Source organism: Anopheles coluzzii, chromosome 3, assembly GCF_943734685.1.
Source record: "Anopheles coluzzii chromosome 3, AcolN3, whole genome shotgun sequence".
Lineage (NCBI taxonomy): Eukaryota > Metazoa > Arthropoda > Insecta > Diptera > Culicidae > Anopheles > Anopheles coluzzii.
The window spans coordinates 74,214,378-74,239,431 of record NC_064671.1 but is presented as its reverse complement, the minus strand read 5'-3'; the positions used below and the strand labels follow the sequence as shown (position 1 = coordinate 74,239,431).

Below are 25,054 nucleotides of genomic sequence, written 5' to 3'. Positions count from 1 at the left end.
AGCAGGGATAACCGATCGCACCGGGCGATCGTCTTTCTCTTATCATTCCGACCGCCAAACGGTACGCTCGTGAGGTTCTTCCGTTCCGATTATCTGTGCGTGGTTATAGTGCGTTTTAATAAAGTTGGTGTACGACAAAAACCCAACAACCCCACAAAACAGAACTCGTCCCTTTTTCCACCAAAACCAAAGGACAGAACACGGACTAATGACTAATCGTTCGTCCTAAGACACACCAACAGCTCTCTCCCTCCTCTGCTCTTCGTCGTGTTTGGTGTGTTTGTTGGTAATTTTGTCAAACAAATCGCCACTCGCCACTTTCCGTTGCATTAAAGGCTGCTCTCTCCTCCTCCTAAATAGCCCATTCGTCGGCGCTCGACGCAGTCACATGCCCGAAATACTCGAGTGAGGTGCATAAAGAGGCGATGCTGATATATTGATCAATACCGGGGGTGTGTGAGTGTGTTTTTGCTTGTATAAATATATCTACATTTTCATTACGTACAGCACCAGCACCTTCTTCTTCCGCACAAAAAGTACCTCTAATATGAGGGGGGGGGGGGGGGGGGGGGCTTTGGGGGAATAACCCCCCTGTCCTGTTGGCTCCTTCACCAAAAACCAATACATATATACCATCCTCTTTAGACAAATTGCCCTGTTTAGGACACCCCGGAGGACACCAAGGACGCCAAACGATGGTGATGTGTGTCTGCGATGGGGAATCCTGGATTATTGTCTTTCAATCGTAACACGCCCGTTATTTTTTAGGATTGGCGGGCCTCTTCCCGTAATGGCCCTGTGTGGTTTCACTCTCCGTGGCGTGTGTAAGAAAGTCATACATATCACATACACAGTAGTATCAACAATTTCGGAGCTCCATTTCTGACGCACGCGTCCCGGGGTCAATTTAAAATACGAGCAAAGCACACACACAAACACACACACCGTGGGAGGAGACGGTTCAGGGAGTGCTACCGAACCTTGGCCTCTCTGTTGTAGTAGCCTGCGTCCTTCCAGTGGCACACGACGGCAACCGCCACGCCCAGCAACATCCACGCGAGCCGTTGCGCACACAGGTGCGGCAGCATCGCTAACTTTACACCCTTACCAGCAGCAGCAGCAGCAGGAAGGTGGCGTCAGTAATCGTACTTCTCGCTCGACCATCCGAACACGGTTTTAAAGTCGCTCGGCGAATGGATGTCGCGCTGAAAGTTGTGCTGTATCTGTAAGTACTTGCGGCGCGATTTCGCCACATTGTGCCACCGGTAGCGCAGCCGCTTGAACGCGATCTCGTCCACGATGACCGTTTCGATGAACATCGAGAGCAGGAAGTTGATCAGCCCGTACGCGACCAGGTACAGTCGGAAGCGAAACTCCCCGTCCGGTGGCATCACCAGCTCGAACTGCTCCGCTATCCAGGCGGGCGGGTACACGGTCAGCACGATCGCGATCGCCACGTTCACCAGGATGCTGATGATGAAGCCGTAGTTGGAGAAGATGGACTTCCGGTACGGGGCACCCTTGGAGAAGACGATCGCCAGTATGAGGTACTGGTAGCAGGAGATCGCAAAGATGGTATAGTTCTCGAAGCAGCCGTGATCGTTCAGCTCCCGGTCGGAGGTGTAGTTGAACGGTTCGAACCACGGCTGCGCCTGCACGTGGTACCAGCCGGCCAGCTGCATGCCGATCGCGACCATCATGTGCAGGGCGAGCGAAAGCAGCGGTGCGAGCGATATGAGCGAGTTGGAAGGTGTTTGCTTCACCAGCGGCCCATCGTACGAGGAAGTTTTGCCGAAGAAGAACGCCACAATCGAGATGATGAACAGATCGATGTACAGGTACTGCCAGTCGGTCAGGTTCGAGTCGATCGAGTACAGGATGACGACGGACGCGAACTGTACGAGCGAGTACGCAGCCATAAACTTAAATATGCCAAACGACGTCACCAGTGCCGCCCGGCCCTCCTTGATCACGTTCGGTACGCAGGCGATGGTCGGGTTTTTGGACGTGAACGGTGACGCGACGGATGATTCCGCCTCCGAGAGCGAGATGCCCGTGTGGGCCGCCTTCAGGGCGCCACAATCGTTCGCTCCATCGCCGCACATCGCCACGTAGTAGCCGAGCTGCTGCAGCCCGGTAATGAGATGCTGCTTCTGGTCCGGCGACATGCGCGCAAACACCGTCCCGTACGTGGTGATCGTGCTGACCAGCTCCGGGAAGTGCTCGTTAATGATTGCCCACGTTTTGCCGGTCAGCGCGAAGCGGAAGGAGGAGCCACCGCCGGGCCCGAGCTTGCCGGGCACACCGTTCGCCACCACCTTGATGCTGCCGATGTCGGTCGCCAGCGAGTGGCAGTCGTGGTCGCTGGCCGGTTCGATCACGATCCGGTGCTCCTTGTCGCTCAGCTGCGTCGTGATGGTGCACGTGTCGATCGAGCTGCTGATGCTGTTCGATTCCGTCATCGGGACGTAGTTGCCGTTTTCCTTCGCCCGCAGCGGACCGTCCGGTTTACCGCCGACGCTCCCGTCCACCTGATTGTCGTTCATGATGTCGGACTGGGTGAGCTGCGGCTGGCCCGTGATGTCGTACGACAGGAAGTACCGGTCCGGGTTCGCTTTGTCGGCGTGCGCCGTCACCGTGACCAGGTTCTGGCCGGCCAGTATCATGCCACAGTCGTGCGCTACACTTGCCGCCGTCAGCAGATTGTCCCCGGTCACCATGACCGAGCGTATGTTGGCCGCATTCAAACTTTCAATCACCTCCTCCGTGTCCGTCTTGAGCCGGTTCTCCAGGATGACAAAGCCCAAAAACTCCAGCTCACACTCCACCTTCTCGCGCGCAATCTTCTGCACCTTCGGGTAGTTGAGCTTCTTGTCCAGCTGCTTGTACGCGATCGCAATGATCCGATAGCCCTGGTGCGCGTAAAACCCTAGCTTCGACTGGAAATCCTCCGGTATGCTTTCCGGCCGGCACAGCGAGCTAATCATCTCCGGCGAACCCTTCACGTACACGTTGAAATGGTTGTCCGACACCTTGCGCGTCACCACCGACATGCGCTGCAGCGCACTGGTAAAGGAAAACTCGCGCACAATACCGATATCGTTCGAGTTATCGTACGCCACGTCCAGCTCGAGGTTCAGCTCGTCGCGCGAGTCCCCCCGCGGCGGCTTCACGATCGTCGGGAACAGCATGTCGTACTTCGTCTCGTCCGACACGTTCGCCTCCTCCAGTATCCAACCCGTCGACTCGAAGATCTTCAAATCCAGCGGATCGCCCCGCATCTCCCCGTTCACGAACGTGATCGAGTGGCACGTGACCATGCCGAACAGCAGATGGTCGCTCATCGGCAGCCGGCCCACATCCTTCAGCGGTATCTGGAAGCTGTTGGTCGAGTCCTTCGGCAGCACGCCCCACATATCGAGCCCGTCCTCCGTCAGCGTGCCGGTTTTGTCGAAGCAAACGCAATCGATGCTGCCCGACACGTTGATCGCGCGCGGCGAAATGCAGTAAATGTTGCTGCGCTTCAGCCGCTTCTGCGCGTACATGCGCCCGACCGTCATGGCGGCGGGCAGGGCCGGCGGGACCGCGATCGTGATCAGATCGAGCGACTCCACGATGATCTTCACCGCGCCGATGCTGCGGCTAATCTTCGTGTACAGCGTGTACACGAAGCCGCAGAACGCGACAATCCCGAGCACGGTGATGAACTTGTACGAGTCCTTCTCGAACTTGTAGTCGACCGGCGGCGGGTACAGGATCGACCGGACCAGCCCCCCCTTCGCCGTAATGTTGCCCGTGTTCAGCACCTTCACCAGCACCTTCTCGCTGCCGATGTAGCGCGTCTGGATGACGCGCGTGCCGCAGAACAGTGTGTGGCGCGCGTGCTCCTTCCGGTTGTAGATGAGGTCGCGGCGCAGCGGCAGCGGCGTCTTCGTCACCGGCACGCTCTCCCCCGTCAGCATCGACTCGTCGAGGATGCAGTTGCCGGACAGGAGGACCGCATCGCACTGCATCGTGCAGCCGGTGGCCGGTATTTCCAGCACGTCGCCCGGCACCAGGAAGCGCGTCTCGATCGACTCCGACAGCATCGTGTCGCGCACGACCATCGCCGTGTCGGTGCTGCGCACCGTCGAGTAGAGGGCGCGCTGGTTGCGCTGCGTCTGTATGATCGACACGGTAATGCCGAACGCGCTCATCAGTATGATCACTACCGCGTAGTAGTAGTACTCGTAGAAAAACCACAGCACCACCGAGAAGATCTGAAACACGTAGAACGGGTTGAGCACCTCGAGAAACAGCAGCGTGAGCACACTGCGCAGCGGTATGAAGATCTCGTTGCTGCCGTAGATCAACCGCCGGATGCTCTGCTCGTACACGGACAGGCCCTTGGTGTGGTGGATCAGCACGCTCGGCACCTCCACGTCCAGGCCCTGCAGCTTCACGAACTTTTTCGCCTGATCGCACCAGATGTAGCGCAGCTTCTTGCAGCTGAAGTAGCGCATCGTACTCGCGTGCTCGAACCGGCCGCCGGTGCGGTGGTACGCCACCTGGAACGGGTCCAGCGTGCGCAGGAACGCGCCGTAATCGGGGATCCCATTCTGGGTCAGCTCTTTGATGACGTTTCGGGCGTTGGTTGAGCTTGGCTTTTTCTTCTCACTGTCCACGATTTCCCTAAAATTGAGGAAAGAAAATAAGCATTAGAATACATTCACCATACAAGAGTACGAAAAAAAGAACGCCCTTCTCCATCTACAAATAATCCCTTTTAAATCAATGCTCATATCTTTTTTTTCTTTCTGCACTGCTTTTAATTGCTATGGCCCCATTTAAAAGACTCAATCTGGACGGTCCCTCCTCTCTCTCTCCCTGAGGGCGCGCACAATGGCGTACTATCAATCAGCGTGGTTTAAGCATCCACAGGCGGGCATCGGAATTTCAACCCTCATCCATTGCTATCGCATTCCCGGTCGCGCGGGTGGCCACCCATCAGGGCCAGCGACCGGCACGCCAGATCGTTCGAACAAATAAACTCTAATTAAGAGTGGAACACTCTTGGCGGGAAAGGACGACGATGGCCGCGTTCAATTTCGCTGCCGGAAAGCAATCGAAGAGGCCCGCCGCGTTTGGTGGGGTGGTGACGCCAAACATATACGAGCCAAACCCAACCCACACGAAGCTTGGGATAATGAACTGGGAAGATACAAGTGGCAGTGAAGCAAAAGGAAAGGGAGACGAAATCAATATAAACTTTTAACTTTTTGCATCCCCCGCATGCCTTTCCCGGGGGCTTCTTTAGCTCGGCGAGTTCGGTTTGCTGTTCCGTGTGTTCGGTCAACCATGGCAAAAAGGAAGTGTTTTTTCTTTTGTTTTCCCCAATATCTCATGTCCCACTACTTCGGGGATTATATTAAACAAAAAACTGCCGACTAATCCTTTTGATTTTGGGTCAACTGAAAAAAGCACACAAAGGGTATCATCCCCTACAGCTGTTTTCAGGATGAAATTTATAGTTTGCGGCTTTTATCGCATCGATACTTCCTGAAATAAATTGACTACAATCTGTTTTACATAATATTGCTGTAATCATGCTGTCAGAGAACCGTTTCTCCTTTTTGATTAATTTATCACAGTTGATTGCTCTCTGTATCTACCGCTCTTCCTCTCTCTATTGTTGTAAGCATGTGGAACAGTATCGTCCTTCCCGAAGTTAATACGCCCCACTTTGTCCCTGCTTAATTAAAATGCTCATGCAAACCGTGTCATGCATTACTTCTTTAAGGGGTGATTTGAAGCGTGACACGAAATCATGATTTGTTTACACAATATAAGGGCTCGAGCTCAATTGTTTCATTATGCCGCAGCAGTGAAACCTTCCGCAAAGATTACGGCTGTTGCGAGCAGCGTGGCTGAAGGAGATGATGGTGGAAAGGTGGAAAAAGTTTTTCCATTGCGTTAACCGCTGCGAATGACACAAGTACAAGCATCATCATATAATTGACAATTCAAGACTCACAACAACAAAAACAACAAAATGATTATGCATGTTTTTGAAACGATTTTGCGTAACACGTGTTTGCTGTTTGATGATGATAATGGTTCGTTACAAATTATACAATTTCAAGGAGTAGGAGGAAGAGCTGACTTCTGTTTGGAGGGAATAAAGGACAGAGGGTATTTTTTGAAAAAAAAAACATCAGTGATAAACGCCGTTTTCTACAGGAGAGGGCGGCGAGACGCTGACTATTTTTTCCTTTAATTTGAACTAATTTTATTACGTCGGTCTTTACACGACTTATTAAACAACAATTGGTATCGTAACCTAGTAGAGAAGAGTTCGTTCGTCTTTCTTTTCCTTTAATAAACCCACTTTCCTCGAATTATTTTATTTTACCACACACCTAACTCTCCAATAGTCCGCGGAGCACATAGATTTTAACCCACAACGTATAGCGTACAAGACGAATAGCTTTACCACGGTACCACCGAGCTGCTTCGATCAAGCGACGCTAACAATCGTAGTGTATTGAAGTTTATTGAGTTACGGGTTGTGTTACGGAATGTATGACACAGATTGTTGTAGTTATTCCAGATATTATTAAGGTTTGTTATTAAATTGTTAGTAAAGCTTGTCACTGAGCTAAAATAGACAAAACATAAAAAATAAACTCATTGAATGAGGTTTCCTAAGGGCTACTTTAAACCCCGTGATTTGTAGGGATAGCATTGAAAACAATGGCACGTCCTCACTTTCATTGGCTGAACTAATCGCTCTCTAATAGGTTTAGTTCGTGCGCATTAGGCGTCGGATTCGCCGGCTTGCATCCTAAAAACGCGCCGCTTATCGCGTTCAACGTGCACTTTACATTGGTTTGAAATGCTACCGAGCCGAAGGCTACAGATGTACCGTTTTGCTTTGCACACATTGCACACCTGCTATACGCCCCTGGGGAAGCTACTTGCCTCGCCTCCTCACACCCACGCCATACCGCACACGCTTTTGCTACTACGCTCTGTTGATATTGATGATCTTCGACAACGGGGCGGCACGTGTTACTCACGGCTCGGTAATCTTCAACACTTCCCCATCCTGCGTCCACCTCGAGCATCATGCTCGGCTATTCTTCTATCAGTCATTGTTCGATTATTTCATTCGCTACCGACCGATCGTGGTGAGGTTGGAGTATTCAGTAGGCTTTTTGTCGTTTGAAAAGCATACAAGTACAAAGGTAACCACCGATGCCATTGTGCAAATGGTGTGGGGGAGTGTGACACAGTAATGCGCGATTCTAGGTGTCTAGGGCAACCTGCTGGGGTTGGGCGTCATTTGCTTAGGTGTTTTGCGGCACACACTTCGCGAGCCTACCATGTGCGGGTGCTGCCTTTGTCCCAACGCGTTCCTTTCCCTTACACGCTTAAACTCGCCGCTAAACGCAAAGGGAACAATCGGAACGTAAATGCGATGATGAAGGCGTTTGCTCCACGGCGATGTTATTTGCGCGTAGAGATTGCCACGGCACGATAAGGGAAAAAGAACCAGCCGACTTTATGGGCGATGACGATTACGAGTTAATCAATTGCTCCGCTTTATTGACTAGATTAATTCAAAAACTGACCCACGGCATTGGGGCGCAATCGATCGATTTTTGAACGTACCACCAGGTGGTACAATAAACTTTAATTAGGTTTTTGAAACTCGTCGAAAGTCCTCGTTTCCTATCTTTCCTAAATCTCTCCAACTTCTACTTGAACTTTTTTCGGTCCGATGTATCTAAACACAATTCTAACTTTGATTTCATTGTACCACTGAAGCATCACATCACACACCCACTGCCAAGCACGCGGCACAGGGCTAGAGCGCTGGCAGAACTCAGTTTATCAACTTTTACCCCTTTTCCTCAGCGTGCAATTGCATTTCCGGCCATTTAATTTGCCGGCCCTATCGCACAGAGTGTGACGGCTGTCACACACTCATGGACGGACCCCGGGAGTGGTTGCTGCTCCTTCTGGTGCTGGTGCTGCTCGTTATCGTGTGCCAAGAAATTGAAGAAAAAGGTGAATAATGGCACCTGATGATAACTAAGGTGGCCTCAACGGTATTTGCTCCGTCTGTTAGATAAAAGCTCCACAGTAAGGGGGTTTTACTGTGTTTTAAAGTGCTTCAATGAAGGTCAGGGTTGAGCCATCAATTGCTATCGTACATTAGAATGCAAATTTGCACCGCCAAATTGGACTTTATACGCGACAGAATTAAGGTTCAAGTACCATCATCAGTGTGAGATAATCCACTTGTTTTCAACATGCGATAACACCGCAATTGCTGGTTGCGGTAAGTAGAACCAGCTGTGTTGCATTCGATTCCATCAATGGATTAATTCTGCCTGAGAACGACATTCATTGATAATCAACGCCGGGATTGTAATCTTCTTAGAGACACTAAAGAGTTGCCTACAATACCCATCAACCCGAGCATTCTTTATTGCACTGTATTTCCGTTGTGTACAATTATCTTGTCGCTCTCAGTTTCTTGTATGCACACGAATGATAACAAGCACCTGCAAGAAAAGGAGTGTGACGACAGTCATCGCCGTTGTCATTGTCCGGAGACCGGTTTAGTCATAGTGCGGCGGTACATACTTAGGGCCTAGAGGGAGAGCTTCACTACAACCCTACTCTACAAATACTCTTTTGTAATTTTAAGTGGAGCCCTTACACACCGGGAACACCCCGAAGCACACACACCCACACACATACACACATCTCGTTAAGAAAGAAAGGTCTTAAAGCGTTGCAGTTTGTTTTTGTTACTACTCACTGCACAAATAACAAGAAACTATTGAGTTGGGAACAGCACACAGATGATGCATCACCCTACTAGCCCACTATCAAGATATTCGATAGATGAGGTATATTGTGTCTTGGTTGGCACGGAGCCAGGAGGTACAAGAGGTACAGGTGACGACAAATAGAGCGCCTGGAGCGGGAGGAGTTCCTTTTTCCGAAGGGGTTGTTCCACTTAACGACATAGGTGACACAGTTTGAATTTACGAACTGGAACAGACATTCCAAGGTTTATAGTGTACTCTTCCTTTCATTGCTATGGGAGGTTGAACATCATTTCTAGTGACTCCAGCTGCATATTGCTGGAGATAAAAATAGAACATTATGAAAAGCTCGTTATTTGGGGTTAAATAGAATTCTGAATTGTTGGAACCATTAAAGATATGATCGTTCCAACTGCATTTCATTTGCCGTTTTTGCCCTCTAACTTATTCACGAACGTTCGAACGCTCAGAGCTACTACCTTGTTGCTTTAGTGCGTGTGGTCAAGCGCGTCATCAAAAGTGCGTGTACAACGTAGGATTGAAGTGTCTAGCAGAACCATGCCGCGCAAGCAAGCAACAGCATAATGACACAGTACCGCACCAGCAAAAGACTACAACACCAATACGGTTGGCCATCAAATCTGATTAGAGCCTTATTGCGCCACACACAAAGCAATCGAAATTGGCGATACAACACATCACCACCGCACACTCTGGACGCAGCAGGGTTGATGAGTATAGAGATTTTATTGTTTTTTCTCCGTCTCGCTTGCATAGAGGCGATAACTATTATTATCACATCACCGCACATAAACCCCACCACCGATAGTATTGGTTGGAATGGACCTGTGCGAGCGGAATGGACCGCTCAAACCTGCTCAATGTACTCGATGGGGGCGCGATGATTTCGATTTATTGCAACGCGGTTTCGTTTATGTACGAGCCGCTACGAGCGCACATAAAACTAAGCTACAGGTACACACCGTTTCTCCTTTTGGGAATGGCAACCAAAAAGGGGGCCAACAGGGACGGTTGGTTGTGCGTCGTAGTAATGTATATTGTCAAAATGAGTTTGATTGATTGGCAGGGCCACGGGAGAAGGGTAATAATCTCGCCTAATTTTTTAAACGGGGTTGTGGTTGGGTGGCTTACAAGCAAATTTACAATTGTAATAGGTGTAATACATCTTGCCAACAGTGCAGATAAAACAAGGTGGGCGTAGAATAGAGGAGCGCGCGAAGAAGAAACAGAAAAGAAGAAGACGAATTTGCGTTTTTATGTCTTGCTTTTCATTCAAGATAAGATTACTCTGCTGGGGGAGGTGGTTTTGTTTGGCGTCAGGTTGGTAAGCGTAAAATCTAGAAGAATTAGCACCGGTAATTGATTGGTTTTGGAGGGTCAGGGATCGGCATACCACTGCAAACTTTTTAAAAACCCGGGTAATTTGACCCGGTTAATAATTTCGAGGATATATAATGACTTATGGGTGCACATACAAAGAAACTGATTCAGAATTCATAACGGAAACAAATCCTGAACCCATTCGTTCTTGGAACTAATCCTGAACTCATACAGGTTTTAGAATATATCATTGTCCGGACCTTTGAAGTAGTCCCAAAAGTTGAAATTGTTCTTTTAAAACCCATAAAGATCTCAGGATTGATCTCGACCCAAAATCGGTCCTGGAACCGACCCTGAAACTATGCTGGTTCTGAAGCCTATACCAATCCATTACCAGTACTGGAACTAATCCTGAACCCCATACAGATACTGGAGAACAACATATCATGATTCATTATACCCATTATACATTATAAAACGAGTCTTAGGAACTAATTCTGAACTTGTCCAAAATCAAAAACTCTGTCGGTACGTATCTTCCTTTCTCCCTCTTCAGTCAAGGAGCGTACTACTTCTCAATCAAGTACAGGAATTAATACAGTTACACCTACACTGCGAGTTCTACACACTACTGATGAACAAACAATGTGCACAGCAGCAGTTGTTTTTGAAAACTGGGAGGAATAGAGAATTAGTATAGTGTACAATTACTACAAACTCCAAGTATTAAAACAATCCCGAATGATCCCGAACGGGAAACGATCCTTGTCCAGTCGCGTAGAGGGCCGACGCGTTTACCATTAAACCACCGTGACACAACTATGCTCTGACGTTGTAGCGTCATTAAAAACATCGCACCAATAGCATGCCCTGGATGTTCAATGGACAAAAGTGAAAGGAAAAGACATTCGCAATTTCGTCACCTCACACAACGCTTGGAACGTTCGCTGGTGTTCTGGGGAGCTTTCTCAACCGATTGCCAAACATCATTTGCAAACGACCATGTATGTGTCAGTGTGTGTGTTTTTCCATAGTATTGTCTGTGTCTGTGTGCTTTTTCGCATTTTGCTTTGCGCTACAGCTTCTGCCCTACCATCCCTGGGCAACTCCAACATGCGTCATGAACTGGTCTCTGGTACAACTCAACCATCCCGCGCTGTGAGCTCTCCCCCGTCGGCCACGCACCGGAAGTTTGATTTGCAAAGAATGTGCGAAAAAAAAACGAACCAGCAACACAAAATCGAGACAAAATTTAATAACATTCCCAAAACGGGGAACGGATGACCAACACTTCCCGCATGATACGGAACAGTACGGTGCGGGCTGGGGCAAGAGCTGAGAGGGTAGCAACAATTTTTCAATCTACTAACCGCCGGCTCTCTCTCGCACCAGGGTACCCGGTTAACTCCCGGTTCCATCGCACAATAAAGGTTAAGTGTTGTGCGTTTCGCCACATTTACGCAATCCTTTAATCCATCATTAGGCAAACGCCGACCGGATTATGACTGACGGCGGGGCGGCGGGCTGGGGGTGATTCGATGGGACATCAAGTATTCTGCCTGGAGCTCGGCTAGCAGCATCGGGACGAGACTGGAAAGCTAAAACTTGCTTCACACAGTGCCCGAACGTGCAGGCGGAAAGCGAAGCGAAGCCATCCTCGATCATTCATCTGATGGGATGATGGGATTGTTGTTCCTTTTTTTTATGGTCCGTCATTCTTTTGGGGGAAGTTTTGGTTGAGTTGGGGGATTTTTTTTCGCGCGCGCACGCTGTTAATCATTTTGGTATGCACGGACTGTCATTGGTAGCTTTTAGCGTCGCTTGACTTGTCGATATCGCTGGTGGTTGGTGTAGGGTCATGGGCAGTAATTAACCGGTTTTTGATGTTTCGTCATTCACCAGAACTGTGTCCGTATTTGTGTACGTTAGGGGTTGTAGTTTTATTTCATCAACAATGTTGCATGAAAATTAGCAACGTGGGACGTCAAACAAGAAGACGGGAGGACCATTATATTTCAAAGCATTAGAGAGGACTGACTTGTTGAAACTTGTATTGCCTGAACTGTTCAGTAAAACCAAAGAAAAAAAAGGAATGCATTCAGTGCGAAGCTATTTACTCAAGTGTTCTCAAGAGATGTTCGCGTTCATTATGCGAAGAATGGTTAGTTTGAAGTCGATTTGTGGCCTGAACAAGCCTTCAGTACAGTTTAACACTTTGCAAGCGTTGTCTGTTGAAACTCGCAATTTTATCTTGTTTTTTTTTTTTACATTTTTTGACTGCTCCAGCCGCTTCAAATACGTTGCAATAATGCAAACACACCGCACATTAATCTTGTTCTATTTGATAATTATGAATTCACTTCCACTGTAATGTACCTTTGCGGTGTACATTTTTTTTTTGCTCCGTAATTAGCACAACACGAGGCCATTTTCTTTGATAACAGGAAAAGGAACACGAACACTGTGAGCACTGTATTAACACAAACGATACGATCATTACACCACCCTTAACAAAAATCCCCCCAATCGACGATTCCATTGCGCACTGGCCTCTATAACAAAAAAAAAACCTTCACACAACCAGCTTCCATTACTTTCAGATAAATTGCAATAATTTTGTTGTTTTCAACACCACAAGGTAAATGGAGCTCGCGGTCGATTCACATGCGCACAGCAAGACGGAACAGCGGAAAACCTTCACCAACAACAACAGACACACCGACACAAACACGAACACAGCACACGCTAGAACGGAAAACGGGCAGCAGCAGAAACCGCACTCAATGCCATATTTCAATGGTCAAACTTTCAAATAATAATGTGCTTTCCAAACCCCTGCTTTCCGTGCGCTTTAATCCCAGTAACACTCCCGCGCCGCACTCCGCAACGAACACAAACACCTCTGATGCACTTTGTTTTCCCGCCAAACCGAATGGGAAGGTTCTTCCGGGCGCATGAACAGGGAAAGCGCATCAATCGCATGATAACGATCGCACACCATATACTTAGCATACCAACAACAAAAAAAAACACGAAACAATAAACTAGCATAAAGCTCGCTGCGCCCACCCTTACCTCACAACATCGCCGCTCAGCGTAATGACGTCCTTCACGTAGTACAGATCGTGCTTGCGCTGGTACGCCTCGTGTATCAGCACCTTTTCCGCCCGATCGAGCGAACACTCCCGGTGCGTAGCAAGCAGCAGCCAGTGCTGCCGCCAGTGCATCACCAGCCGCAGGATGCCGAACGTCAGCAGAAACCCGACGTAGCACAGGAACGTTTTGCGCAGGCAGCGCTCGTACCCGGTGATGAACATCTGGTCCTCCTCGCCATCGTTCAGGATGTCGTGCACGGACGCCTGAAGGCCGGGGGAGTCCTGCAACAGCTCCGCTAAAGTAGACACAGCGTCAGGGTGCGTTTTCTCTTGCTCAATGTCGTACCGGTGCGCCCGGTGATGCTGATGTTGGTGGTGGTTGTTGTGGTTCGATAGGAGTAGTAGGGACTTACGCGCTTTCTTGATCTGTACTGCCGCCGGATCGCCAAAATCTACCTCCTCCAGCTCGTCACCTTCGTGGCCGCCGGGGTGGGCTGCACGATCGGTTTCGTCCACAACCACAAAGTGGTCGGTGGCGGCAGCAGCAGCAGCAGGATCGCCGGTAAGCGCCGTGTCCAGCTGGGCGGCTGCCAACCCCGATCCTGCCACCGAGCCCGCCGACGAGTACCGATCGGCAGTGGCCGACCCTTCCGCCAGTGGCATCATGTATCACCCGACTTACGTACACACACAAACACACAGAGAGACAGCGCGCGTCAGGGAGGTTTCACCCGTGCGACACTCCGACGCGCGATCAGACTGACTGAGGCACGGTGCCGGAGCTCGGAGTAGCTCGCGCACGAGAATGCAACGAGCACGCCGCCGACGATGCCTTCAACGACTGCCGGCACGCAATCGGTGGCTGCCGCGGCACAGCGACGCGCTCTAGCACCAACGACCACCACCTTAACCGCGGTAATGATGCCACTGAAAGAGAGGGCTTGGTGGGGGGGGGAATGAGTGTGGGGTTGGTTTTTTTTTCTATGCGCTCACTGGTGCGCTTGTGTTGGTGAGTGGCACCAGTTCACCCCTCCCGGGGCTTTTGATTATAAGTGTGTGTTTGTGTGGCTTTGTTTGAAATGGGGTGGAAGGGTTTGAGCCCCTACCTTCCCCCTTTGCTTAGGTGCTTTTGCGTCTGCCCGGAGGCACTGCGGGGGGGAGGGCTGGTGGCGGGATGCCGCACTCTTGTTATGCGCTATATTGGTTGGCGGCGGTGGCAATGATCGCGCCGTTGCGCTGATAAGCGGCGGGCGGCGCACGAACGGTCGGTGGCGGATGCGAGCAGGTCGGCGGCGCTTATCAGCTGCGCGACACTCGGCTCGGCAAGCGGGCGACGACGACGATGGCGCGCGTATCTATGCTATCTCAGCACAAAGCTGTCAGTCTCCGGCACGGCAGTACAGATCGCGCACATCGTCCCACGAGGCCACAACAGTTCCGTCGACACCGGCGATGCAGGCGGCGTCGAAAGAGGAGTTTTGCACGTTCGCTCTGCTGCTGCTGGCGCTGTTGCTGTAGTACGGCGGTACAAAAACGAGCACGTGTCCTTTGCGCGTAATTATGCGCGAATCGTCGTTTGTACCCTTTTAAGGAATCTTGCGCGCCGTTCGCTCTTACAGGTGTAGTGACTTGTTATAGGCAGGCAGACAAATACACCCGGTCTCGAGCATCCAACAAGCTTCGAACTACACGCCCGAATGACTGGTAAACCTGTAAAAGAGACAGCAATAGAGAGAGAGATAGAGAAGAAAATAAGTCGATTGAAAAGTGAATGAAAGGTTGCGATCAGCGACAGCTGACTAGACAGGACAGCATCCCCACCGGTAACCTTTTTGCCGCCCTAATCGCGCGTCTGCGCCACGTACGTAATGACCTACGCGAGGCGATGGTGCTTGTTTGTTTAAGCCTGTGATGATAATTTGCGGCCACAAGAAGCTGTGTACAGCCCGATTAGAGGTTGTTTGAACCGGCTGGACCGTTTAGGACACCGCAAACGCGACAGTGTTGGTGGGAAGTTATAAATCGGAGCTTTTGATTTAACGAGAAACCCCTCTCGAGAGCTGTGAGTATCGTTTCAGAAGGGAGCGTCCATAAAATACGTAACGAAATGTTTTCAATCGTGTTGCAATGCATTTTGATTTTAAATTTTAATATTTTTGAGGTTTGGTTGCCATACCGTCCCACAAATTATGCATTAAAGCAACATCTAGAAGTACATATTGATCCTTGTTTTACCTAAAGCTGCTTTTAGTTCATAAAAAGGAGGATTATTTATTTTAATTTATTTAAAAGAAAATTTAGAGAACAACCAATAAGGATGAACTGTAAAATTATTACTCATTATTTTTGAAATATTATAAAAAAGTTATTAGCGATAAGGACAATCTGTTTTTTGTTTGTTTTTTGTTCAATTGCACTCAGCAAGATTATGTACAATCATAACACAACAGATGTTTTTCATATATGTTAAAATGTAGCAAAAACAATTAATCTAAGCTTTTTTTCCTTTTAAACGCTTGCAAATGAAGCTTTGCCAATGGTGATAAAGCGAAAAGAATTGAGGCAAAAACATGATGTAGAACGAAAATAAGAATGAATTGTCAACAGATAGTAGACGACACAGATCGCCCTCCAATTGACTGCACATTGATCAAAGTCATCGACGCGGATCAGAACGTGAATCATGCAGTGCGCATGGAGCGTTGCCAAATGATGATTGTGTTTTTGTGTGATTGCGCACTCTTGTTGAGCAAAGTGAACCGTGCTTTTCATCAGATTTTCATCCGGTACACGGTTGTTGTAGCAAAACGGAGGAAGACACGTTTCTGCCGCTGCTACCTGTCATCGATGCTGGCGATCAATTAGGATCTTCGGAAAGCGAGACAGCACACAGAGGAAGGTGGCCATTGTGTGTTATGCAACGCACCCCGAAACGATGACATGTGATTTTAAACTACCGCCGAAACTTCCCCCCTTCGCGTTTAATTGACATGAGGTGAAGATAAAAATTGACTTTTAATTGAATTATTGATTTCGCTATCGGGGAAGTGTGTGCGGCCGCAAACCCTGATAAGCAATTCTTTTGCGCGGGCAGTTTTTTTTTTGCACCGCCGCCGTCTTGGCCCCAGACACTGACTAAAAACGTTCTAGAAAGACACTAAAACAGCTGTGTTTTAGGATGGGGTTGTATTAAAAACCGGGTCGGGTGAGAGTAATTTTATCACCACCGTGTACCGTGAACGATAAGCTGTTCCACACAGTGGCTGGCTCGGAAACAGCCGTTCCGGATAGCGTACGGAAGAGGCCACGGCTTGGTGGTGGTAAGCGGTGCGAAGAAACGAACAATGTGAATGTGTCACATACATTAAAAAAATAAATAAAATACCGGCGATTGCGCAAGGGAATGCCCGGTCCGCGCGATAAGCAGAAATCGACCCCTCGTCGTCGTCGCCGTCGTATGGCGGGAGGGGGGGGGGGGGGGTATGATGACGCAGAACGCAATTTATGGAAATTGACCTCATCATCAAATTCCTGCCTGCTTCCAGGACATTCGGTTATAAAGTGACCAAAACGAAATAAAAAAGAAAGAAAGAGGAAAAATCGTCCAACTCCCTCTGGACGATTATTGTTCAAACAAAGCCGCCCCCACTAGCCGTGTGATGGGAGCTCCCCAATAATAATAAAAAAAATCAATGCCTTTTTTGGATGACGAAACTAGCGCTTGGCTGACCCTAAAACGGAAAAACGAAAAAACAGGGCTTCAAAACACCATTCCGCTACTCCGGCAAATACGCACCTGTCGCAAAGTTGCGGGGCTTCCAACGCTTACACCGAAAACGGCCTGCCAAGGCTCGGCTGGTCAAACGGACGCTGAAACGTTACGGAGCGGGCGACGGGACACTTCCTGCTTTTTCTCCGCCGATCGATGAAAAACGTGTGCTCACGCGCCGCGTCCTCCTTTTCCTGCGGTAGATGATGGTTGTGTGTGAGTGGGTGCGTGTTTTGATATGAGAGGGAAGCGACGCAATGTCCTTCCCCGGAGGAGAGCCCTGGGACAGGAGTGTGCTGGAGTGTGGAAAAGGAATAAATCGGTTCGATGAGTTTGGTGTGTTTGGCCTGCTGGGAGCGGTTCACGTGGCTCCAATGTGGTTGCTTTTTAGGGACACGTACCCACGATATGGCGCGTTTGTGTGTGTTGGCTCCTGCTTTAACTTTACGGCAAACAGGATGCGAGAAGTGTAGCGCCTGGGAGCGTCGTGGTGCGTCGTCGTCGTCGTCGTCGTCGTTGTTGTTGAGCTTTGAGGAATTTCTGCCGCTTGTATCAACTCTTGTCAGTCACACAAAAACCGTACGGGAAGGCAGGTATTTTGTATGACGCCAAGGGACTGCGGCATGCAGTATGTTCGTTTTCTGTGACACGTCTCAAGTAAAGATGCCTAGATGGTTCCGGTTGTCCGCTACATCGTCCGCTCAGGTACGGCCGGGCTCACGCAAACGTCCTTCTGGCCAGCACCCCCTCGTTTTGCCGTTCGGTGGCCTTCTTCACCGTCTGCTCCGGGGCCTGCTGCTGTGGGCTAGAAACGATCCGTCACCAACGCAACCGGACATTGCACACACCGGGTGCACACGAAAGCGCCGGAACCGGTGATGTTCCCGGACCGGTGGGGCCTGTGAAATCGGGTTGCAAACGTATTCCGTCCGACCGGACCACCTTTCACCGTGCCGCGCGGGACGTGTCACAGCGTGCCACGAACTTAGTCACACTTGGGAAACACGCTAGCACTTTGCAAAATACACACATACACACAAACACATGCACGCACAGACGAGCGCTCACACAGTAGTAGACACAGACACACACAATCGCGCGCGCTCGCGCACCGTACTTCCGGCACTATCTGTGACGTGAATTTCGCACTGTTTCCTTTCGTTGGTACACGGTGAGGGGCTGATGGTTGCCTTCAGCCGGATGGGATTTAGTCAAAACCAGACAGGTCAGGCAAAATGGGCCACAGCAGCCGCACGTGAACCACGCGACACACGACCGAAGTTGCGATGGACACCAGCCGAGGAGGTTCCCCTTTCTGGGAGGCCTTGCACGGAAAGATGCTGCAAAAAGGTGACAGACTTTTTTCTCACAACGACACACACACGCGCGCGCACACACAGCCTGCTCTTCCTGCCCGAAAAAGACCATATATATTCGTGCAGTTTTTTTTTTATTATTTTATTTTCGCCGAGACGAGCGAACAAACTCGCGAACGTACGCGTGTAAACGGGCGGACCGAGCGCTACCCGAAGCCGGCAATTCGAACTCGAACGCAGCGCAGCACAGAGTGACCAGAGAAATACCGATTTAGGGTGGTGGCAACGCTGATCGGATGCGATTTTATCGGATGAGATTTACAGGGTTTTCAATGATATTATTGACATGTTCAGCGAGTTGTTGATTCGTTCAGCGAGAAATAGCGGTGATACTTTGATGTGTGTTGGTTTTCGTGAAATCACCTATTGTTTTTTATGGTTTGTGTGTCCTTTTCAGTTTGTATTCAACAGTTAGTGTTGTTCAACTTTAAGTTCGCTTGTGGTTTAGTGGATTTTTTTTTTCTTTATGGTTTTTGTATATATTTCTTCACTTCTTGGGAGAGGATTTTTCTTTTGTACAGGTTCTTGTTCTTGTAGTGGGTTTTTTTTTGAAGTGGCTTATTTTGTGAAACTAAAAAAAATATGTTTTTATGTGTGTGGTAGTTTTGATACAAGGCCCTTTCAGTTGGTCCTTTTGGCAGCTTATTTCTATCCTCCAGTGATGGAAAAGGATGTCTTTGGATTTCTCATGTTTGCAAAAACAAACGGAGTACCCAAACTTAGGAGGCCCCCCTGATGCGTGTGAGATCGGATTTTTTATTATTTTATTATTATTATTGTTATTTTTTGTGGTGTGGTGTTTGAATTAGGAATGTTCAATTAGGTGAAATATACAGCGAAATGAACTATTTGACAGGTGAAATAGCTGACAAGTACAGCAAAAGGGTTGGGGGAGATACAACATCCGCTTTCGAAATTCTATTAAAAATAATATTTTGTTAAGCACACTCTTAAAAATTTTTGCCGAATCTCAGTTAATTTTTGCCGAGATCTGCACAACTGAGATGTCGGCAAAAATCTCGGTTAAATTTCTGTTGCCGACATCTCGGTTAATGTCATTTTGTTTTGACGTTTACGTTTAACCGAGATTTTCGGTTAGAGCAAATCGAGATTTTGGCTAAATATAAAAACATGTTATTTTTATTTTAGTGATTTTATTTACGTATCAAATGGGTTTTTTTTATGTGATGGAAAGCGTTGGGACAGGCGCCGATTCAACCGCCGGATGGGGCACAGCGTTTGGATGTGGTACCGGTACAGGAAAATGAGCCGGACAAGGAGCGGGCACTGGTACAGGCACGGTTCTGTAAAGCGGGCAGAGTGAAACAAGTCTGAGGGAACCCTTTTTAGTTTTCTTGTGATCGAGTGTTGATACTTACCTCGTGTAGGTGACCGGAAATGAATCCTGGAAGTCTGAACGGTCTGGCAAAGGTTGAACCAACCGGATTAGCTTCCACATCTGATCCTTAAATAGGGACTGCTCCGAGCGACGCTCTGAAGAGCGCCGGTTGCGTGCGCTGATGGAGTTTCCTAGCACCAACCCCGCTCCATACCAGTGCTCGATCGCACGCTACTGATTCTCGTTTTTTTTCACGCTGAGAGACTCATTTTCACTTTTTTTACATTTTTTATTTTACATCACAACATCACTCCGAAAGGTTTTCGTTTCATTAGCACGAGATTAACAGAATGGCGAATGACAGATAGAATACCGAGCCTCGGCTAATCCAAGTAGTAAAGCTGAAATCTCGGTTATTTTGACGGATTATCTCGGTGACAGCAGTGTTAACGTATGTGCTCGGCATGTTGTGTTGCCGAGTTTCGGTTTAAATTTTTATTTAACTGATATTTCAGTTTTAAATGGTACTGATTTTCGGCTACTGGGCTTTTTCAACTGACATATCAGCAAGAATCCAAAGAGCCGACGGATTTCGGCAGTTTTTTTAACCGAGGTCGTGAAATATTTTTAAGTGTGCAGAACATTCCCTAATTGGAAGAAATTCTGAACTGTAGACTGACAATTGACGAAGTACTCGATATTGAAGTTATTTAATAGATTTTATTACGATTTTGTCCACGTTATTTGTTTACATTGCACATCAGCTGGTTACTGTGATCAAGGTGTATGGATATTAGGAGGTGAAGTGCTTCAGAGCAAATTGACATTTCACGACTTGACATAACAATACTGGAGGCACCGGTATTAAAATCGGGGAGGGCTGGAGGGGGGTATAGAAAATTGTATGCGATTTGACATAACAATACTCAATGATGGCGCCCGGAAAACGCGCTAACAATTCACCTCCTTAATAAACACACCTTGACTGTGATGCTTTATCCGTCAGATATTTCGCCTGTCAAATAGTTCATTTCTCTGTATATTTCAGCTCATGTGGCCTCGCGGTCAAAAGCTGGGTTCTCCATACAAACACATGAGTTTTAATTGCAATTTCCAGTCTAAATTACTCAAGCCTCAAAGCTAGAATTAAAAAATGTCGAAACAAGATCGTGTTTTCATTTATCCCATTGTGGATTAAAGAGATCAGATTGTACAATCTTGAATCAAAGTGTATGTTTACCAGGTGGTCTCATATCATGTTTTTTTTAACCAAATTTGAACATAACTTTTTGACAGTACGGGTGAACACTTTTGTTCAAACAAGCTTTCTGGAGGCTTGACGAATAAACAAAAAACTCTTAAAATCTTCATTCAGAAACAGAAGTAATAAAAATCAGCCTTCTAAATTCATACACCTTGGGATAAGCCCAGCTGTATATTATACCGACTTAGATAGCTGCTCGAAAATTGCTATACAATGCAATGACAGGCTGAAATTTCAGCCTACGAACTTAAAACGGAAAGTGCCCCTGTATCATGATTTGTGTATGAAATTTTATGAGCTAGAAATGGTGAAGATTAATGCAAAGATTTCATAGAACGATTCATTCATCTTCTTTTTTTAATATCACTAATCTGTTTACTTCTATTCTACATTTTTGTAAGAAAAATAATTTAACAATCGCTTCCCCAGTGACATTTACTCGAAATTGTATTTCCATATTTGCTCGATTAGTTCTCGATACGCCTGAAATTGTGGATTTGTGTGTGATGAAGTGTGTTAAAAGCGCTAAGATTTGGTGTGTTCGTAAAATAGACTTTTTTTCTATCGATCGACGAAGTCGTCGAGCTTATTTTACATTCGTAGCTTTGATTTTTGATGAAAAACAATAGCAAATTTGGTGTGACGTTATTTTATAATGAAATCGATATTCTTTACGTATAAAACGGCAACATGACAAAATGCGGCTCAGCTACGGTCCCAAGGAAAAAAAAATGTTTCACCCGAACGTGAAACGCTACATCGAGGCCATCAAGCTGTACAATGAGAGCATCGCCTTTTCCGAAAAAGGATCGACGGAAAGGGCATTGGCCTATGCAAATCGTTCAAACATTTGTCTGAAGATGCAACGCTTTGAAGAATGTCTGGAGAACATTCGGCTTGCTCGTGAGTCAAACTATTCTGGAGAAAAGTTGAATCAACGCGAAAAAGATGCCAAAAATGCTTTGGCAAAGGCTCGGAACAAGAATGCTTCATCGAGCAAGGTTTCTCCGGATGTGGTGGAAGAGCCCGAGCTAAGCTATCCGTCCAAAGAGAATGCGCCGCAAATTGCCAACTGTCTGGAACTGCGCAAAAACGAAGAATATGGACGACATGTGGTGACCACTCGTAAGCTGAAGGTAGGCGATGTCGTGATGATTGAAAGGCCGTTCGTTACCGTGCTGAAGGATTCGTTCCGATATGTTCGATGTGATTTCTGCCATGAGGAACGACCATTCACATTGATTCCATGCGAAGGATGTACAATGGCCATGTACTGTTCGGAGGAATGTCTGAGTAAAGCGTACAACAACTATCATCGATATGAGTGCGGGCTTTTACGAGACTTGTGGGAAGTTTTCGAAACAGTGCCCTTGATTGCTATTCGCATGATAGCCATTGCGATCGCCACCTTCGATAATAATCCAGAGGCATTGAAGGATCATCTCGACGCACTGGATGAATCCAATGTTAACGGGTTTACGATGGATTGGAATAAAGCAACGCAACAGGACATTTTCAACACGGTGCACGTGTTAACCACTAATCAAGAACGGCGACACAGCATGTTTGTTGCAATGTTCATCTTCAATGCTACCATCCTACATACCCTTGTTCTGGAAAGAACAGAGCTGGGACCGGTGTGTGAAGCAAACCCAGCGACAAACAAGTTTTTACAAGATTTGATCCTGCGATATATGCAAATCGTGAATTGTAACAGAAAATTGTTGTCCTTTAATGCGTACAAGGTGAAGGAATACGTGGCTGAATCATTTGCAGTGGGTTGCTACCCATTGATTAGCATGCTGAACCATTCCTGTGCTCCCAACGTGCAACGCATCACTTTGCGCGATGGGCGTTGTGCCGTTTTTATCATCCGTCCAGTTCTCGAAGGAAGTCAACTGTTCGATAGCTATGAGTAAGTGAAATCAATAGAAGAAATTGACAATATTCATCAGACTAATAATTTCATTTGTTTCAGAACGGATCACAAATCGCATGATTTAGCAATGAGACAATACATGTTGGCCCTCACGTACAGCTTCCGATGCACGTGTGAAGCATGTACGTTAAATTATCCTACTTTAAAAGTTCTTCTGGAAGGTAGTTATTTTACCAATCCTGAAGACATGGCAAAACATTTTTACTACAATCGGATGTTCAGTTCTCATGATTTTAAGAAAGTGCGCAAACTCATGTCGCAGCTACGGCATTTTCTGAATGAAACACCAGAACTGTATCCTGCAAATGAAGTTTGCATTAGTCAGATAGCGTTTTCTTGGTGTCTTCGAATACTGTACGCCCAAACATCTGAAAATGCAGAGTATTGGAAACACTGCAAACCATAACTAATGCTCCCAGAAAAATTTGTGAGGTTCTGAGTACAACTGAGTTAATCTCCTTACGTATATCGTTAGCGCGAATTTTGACACATTTTATGTTCGTTCAATATGCCCATGAATTCGATATGATGCTAATAAACTGAATTTTTCTTTTTGATAAATAACAACTTAACATTTACTGAGTACTGCTATTCCTTCTGAAACTTCAACCTTTCATAGATGCACTAGCGAAATAAATCAAATAAATGATCTCACACGATGTGAAATGAAGAATCGCTTCCCTTAAACAGTTCCTGTTATCTAAACGAAATATCACTCTAGGATCACGTTCCACGAATTTCACGTGGGAAATTGAAAGCTTTTCGGGATAAGGAGCAGAACTCTTTGCTATATTGACTCGGATACCTCTTTAATCGTTAATGTGATGATGGATGGAAGTATATCTTTATCGGAGTATCCTGATTGTCTTGAACAGCCAGAGTGATCATTTATTGGGTGGTAGCAGAAAAGCGATAGCATTTGTTGTATTAGGGATTGGGGATAACTAGGAATTGGCTTGGTATATGATAAAAAGTTAATTCTCACCACCGTCTTCCGTGACAGTGCCCTTGGGAAGAGGATATTAATCAGTAAAGTATCCATCTTACTCATTTTCTTCCACTGTGACACTGCCGTGACCAGGATTCGAACCTGGGTTACTACGGCCACAACGTAGGGTCCTAACCACTAGACGATCACGGCTACAGACGGTAATTGGAAGGTTTTTCACACGAACCGCACAACTTTCGATCCAAATCGATGGCTTTACTGGCCATGCAGTGGGGAAAGCATCGACTGGCCAACTGAAGAGAAAGTACGCCAAAGAAACAGAGCGAAGCGTATGGAACAATACGATCGAATCTCCATTCCAGGGTGGGGTGAACCAAAGCAATGTAGAGAAACAAGATCAAAGGTAAGCATGGTGAATGTGGTGCATGGTGGTTAAAAATATATCCAAAATGTTATGCCTCTGTCCTCTACCATCATTATCAATGAATACTACAAGTTTAGTGAAGATCTGTTCAGTAAAAGTAGGATTTATTTAGAGCAACGGATGGGATTGGATGATAAAAATGTTTCCGCCCGGGATTGGACCGGGGGCCTTCCGCGTGTTAGGCGGATGTGATAACCACTACACCACGGAAACTTGCATCAATTGTTCTCTTTGTATTTGTGAGGTTTAGACAAAGCTTAACATCCATTGTTAGATGATAAGATTCAGTCTTTTGCTCTAGCTCAAAGATCGGTCACGTTAAACAAATCGAAACTGTTCCATCATCGTACGCAAAATGCAACCAGAACATACGCAAATGAAGCATGTTTCGCATGAGAGCATGTGCTTGGAAAACGAAATGGAAATATCAATAAATCAACACATCATTCCATAATAACTTTAGCCGTTTCAACAAACGATGAACGTGGCCCAACCCGAAGGCCAATCCGCGGTACAGGTGAATGATTATTGATTATGTTCATGAGTCATTAGGGTAATTGAATCCTTTGGCTGAGCTCCATACACTGCATCGACGTTGTTGGGAATGCTTTCTGAGTATTGGTTTATGATTTGACTGTTGCACAATTCAAATATTAATTTCTACAGTGATTTATGACATCGAACAATTCTGCCAACAAATCCATGGCGTCACATCCATTTAATTCACTCTCGAGCA

At 47.2% G+C, this 25,054-nt stretch overlaps 3 protein-coding genes and 1 non-coding gene across 6 annotated transcripts; 1 reads left to right on the top strand and 3 right to left on the bottom strand.

Moving 5' to 3' along the window:
- Positions 1–406: 406 nt before the first annotated feature.
- On the bottom strand, positions 407–18,466 carry LOC120956265 (polyamine-transporting ATPase 13A3). 3 transcript variants are annotated; one of them, XM_040377643.2, is made up of 5 exons: positions 17,429–18,466; positions 17,055–17,323; positions 13,672–14,968; positions 13,239–13,554; positions 407–4,671 (listed from the first exon to the last, which is right to left on the bottom strand). In XM_040377643.2, the coding sequence occupies exons 3-5, from the start codon at positions 13,922–13,924 to the stop codon at positions 1,137–1,139; spliced, it is 4,104 nt and encodes a 1,367-aa protein (XP_040233577.2). In that variant the 5' UTR covers positions 13,925–14,968; positions 17,055–17,323; positions 17,429–18,466; the 3' UTR covers positions 407–1,136. The 3 variants fall into 3 exon arrangements, with proteins under 3 accessions (XP_040233577.2, XP_040233575.2, XP_040233576.2); XM_040377641.2 differs by having other exon boundaries at positions 13,239–14,968; XM_040377642.2 differs by having other exon boundaries at positions 13,239–14,968; positions 17,055–17,221.
- Positions 18,467–19,563: 1,097 nt separating this feature from the next.
- On the bottom strand, positions 19,564–20,382 carry LOC120950707 (uncharacterized). The gene is made up of 2 exons (XM_049610254.1): positions 19,783–20,382; positions 19,564–19,707 (listed from the first exon to the last, which is right to left on the bottom strand). The coding sequence occupies exons 1-2, from the start codon at positions 19,860–19,862 to the stop codon at positions 19,584–19,586; spliced, it is 204 nt and encodes a 67-aa protein (XP_049466211.1). The 5' UTR covers positions 19,863–20,382; the 3' UTR covers positions 19,564–19,583.
- A 1,013-nt stretch (positions 20,383–21,395) lies between these two features.
- On the top strand, positions 21,396–22,925 carry LOC120956262 (SET and MYND domain-containing protein 4-like). The gene has a single exon (XM_040377638.2). The coding sequence runs from the start codon at positions 21,705–21,707 to the stop codon at positions 22,923–22,925; it is 1,221 nt and encodes a 406-aa protein (XP_040233572.2). The 5' UTR covers positions 21,396–21,704.
- Positions 22,926–24,014: 1,089 nt separating this feature from the next.
- Positions 24,015–24,086, bottom strand: Trnah-gug (transfer RNA histidin (anticodon GUG)). The gene has a single exon. It is a non-coding gene; the product is annotated as a tRNA-His (tRNA).
- Between the last annotated feature and the right edge of the window lie 968 nt (positions 24,087–25,054).